This window comes from Emiliania huxleyi (genome assembly GCF_000372725.1).
Source record: "Emiliania huxleyi CCMP1516 chromosome Unknown EMIHUscaffold_169, whole genome shotgun sequence".
Taxonomy (NCBI): domain Eukaryota; phylum Haptophyta; order Isochrysidales; family Noelaerhabdaceae; genus Emiliania; species Emiliania huxleyi.
The window spans coordinates 241,426-242,653 of record NW_005200892.1 but is presented as its reverse complement, the minus strand read 5'-3'; the positions used below and the strand labels follow the sequence as shown (position 1 = coordinate 242,653).

The following is a 1,228-nucleotide window of genomic DNA, read 5'->3' as shown; positions in this document are numbered from 1 at the left end:
AGACCGCCACGGCGAGCCATCGCCATCGCCATCGCATCGCCATAGCCATCACCCTGGCCGCCCTTGCCATGGCCCTGGCTCTTGGCCTCGCGCGGCTTCTGCTCATGACCTCCCCCCCCCCGCCTGGCTCGCTGCCTCAGGCCATGCGCGAGGAGGAGAGCCGAGCCTCGCTGCAGCGGTCAGCCCTCGAGGTTGGCGAGCAGCGGGCGGCGGCGCGGGAGGCGCAGGAGGCCGCGTCGCAGGCGGTGCGCAAGGCGAGGGAGCAGACGCGGCGCGTGGCAGAGGAGCACCAGCGGCAGCTGTCCATGACACGTCCGCGACACCTCGAGGACACGTCCCGCAGGCGCGTGGCGGAGGAGTACCAGCAGCAGCTGGCCGCGACGCACGCGCAGCTCGAGGAGTCGCTCGCCGCGGTGCGCAGGGCCGAGGACGGGGCGGCGGCGCTCGAGGCCGCGTTGGTCGACGAGCGGCAGCGCGCATCGCATTTGCTCAACGAGACGGAGGCGTTGCGGCGCGAGGTCGCCGTCGCCACCGGCGGCCCGCCGGCAGCGCCGCGCGCCCCGCCGCTGCCGGCGCCGTCGGCGGTGCCGTCCGCGCCACCCCGTTTCACGCCTTCGTGGCGGCCCGCTGCTGCCGGCTGCGGCAGGGGCGGCGGCTACGAGACGGCGGCCCAGCCACCGGCCCCGCCGCCGGCCGAGCCGGCCGCGCTTCGGCCGCCGGCGGGCGGAGGCGGCACCGAGTACACGCCAGGGTGCGCCGCCGCCAGGGCGAAGGGTGCCAGCCCGCACGGCCTCTCGTCTCCCACCGTGACGCCCTTGTGCCACAGGAGCGACCTCTTCTCGGAGGCATTCGAGTCGTCGGCGGCCAAGCTACGCGAGCTCGACGTACGCAACGCGTCGCTGCAGCGCCAGTGCCGCACTTTCCTGGCGGGCTCCTCCTCGGCGCTGCTCGGCGTCACGCCCGGCGCAGTGATGGGAGGCACCGCGGCCGGCGCTGGGGCGGCGCCCATGGCCCGCCCGCTGCCGCCGCCAGTGCCTCTGCCCTGGTCGTCGCCGCCGGCTCCGGCCCACGTTGTCACTGGCCGTTCGAGGCGGCTTCGTCCATCGGCACGTGGCAGACGCACCCCTGTCGCCCGCTCGGTTCGATGGGGTCGCAGCCCATGTCGTCGCGGTACACGGACGCTGGTTGCGCACTGAGCGGCGGCTGCTCGACCAGCAGGTAGGTTGAG

The 1,228-nt window shown here is 75.3% G+C and overlaps 2 protein-coding genes across 2 annotated transcripts in view; one reads left to right on the top strand and one right to left on the bottom strand.

The window, feature by feature from the left end:
• NAR2 (tentative formate/nitrite transporter) overlaps positions 1 to 810 on the top strand; it is a gene marked incomplete at both ends in the record, with an annotated part of 2,080 nt that extends 1,270 nt beyond the window's left edge. Inside the window, 3 exons of the mRNA XM_005784702.1 lie at positions 141 to 301; positions 344 to 505; positions 774 to 810. Coding sequence (XP_005784759.1) covers positions 141 to 301; positions 344 to 505; positions 774 to 810 — 360 coding nt within the window. The remainder of the gene's footprint in view (positions 1 to 140; positions 302 to 343; positions 506 to 773) is intronic.
• Positions 811 to 1,074: 264 nt separating this feature from the next.
• The window catches only part of EMIHUDRAFT_231095 (hypothetical protein), a gene marked incomplete at both ends in the record, with an annotated part of 3,306 nt that continues 3,152 nt past the window's right edge, over positions 1,075 to 1,228 (bottom strand). Inside the window, one exon of the mRNA XM_005784701.1 lies at positions 1,075 to 1,203. Within this exon, the coding sequence (XP_005784758.1) occupies positions 1,075 to 1,203 (129 nt within the window). The remainder of the gene's footprint in view (positions 1,204 to 1,228) is intronic.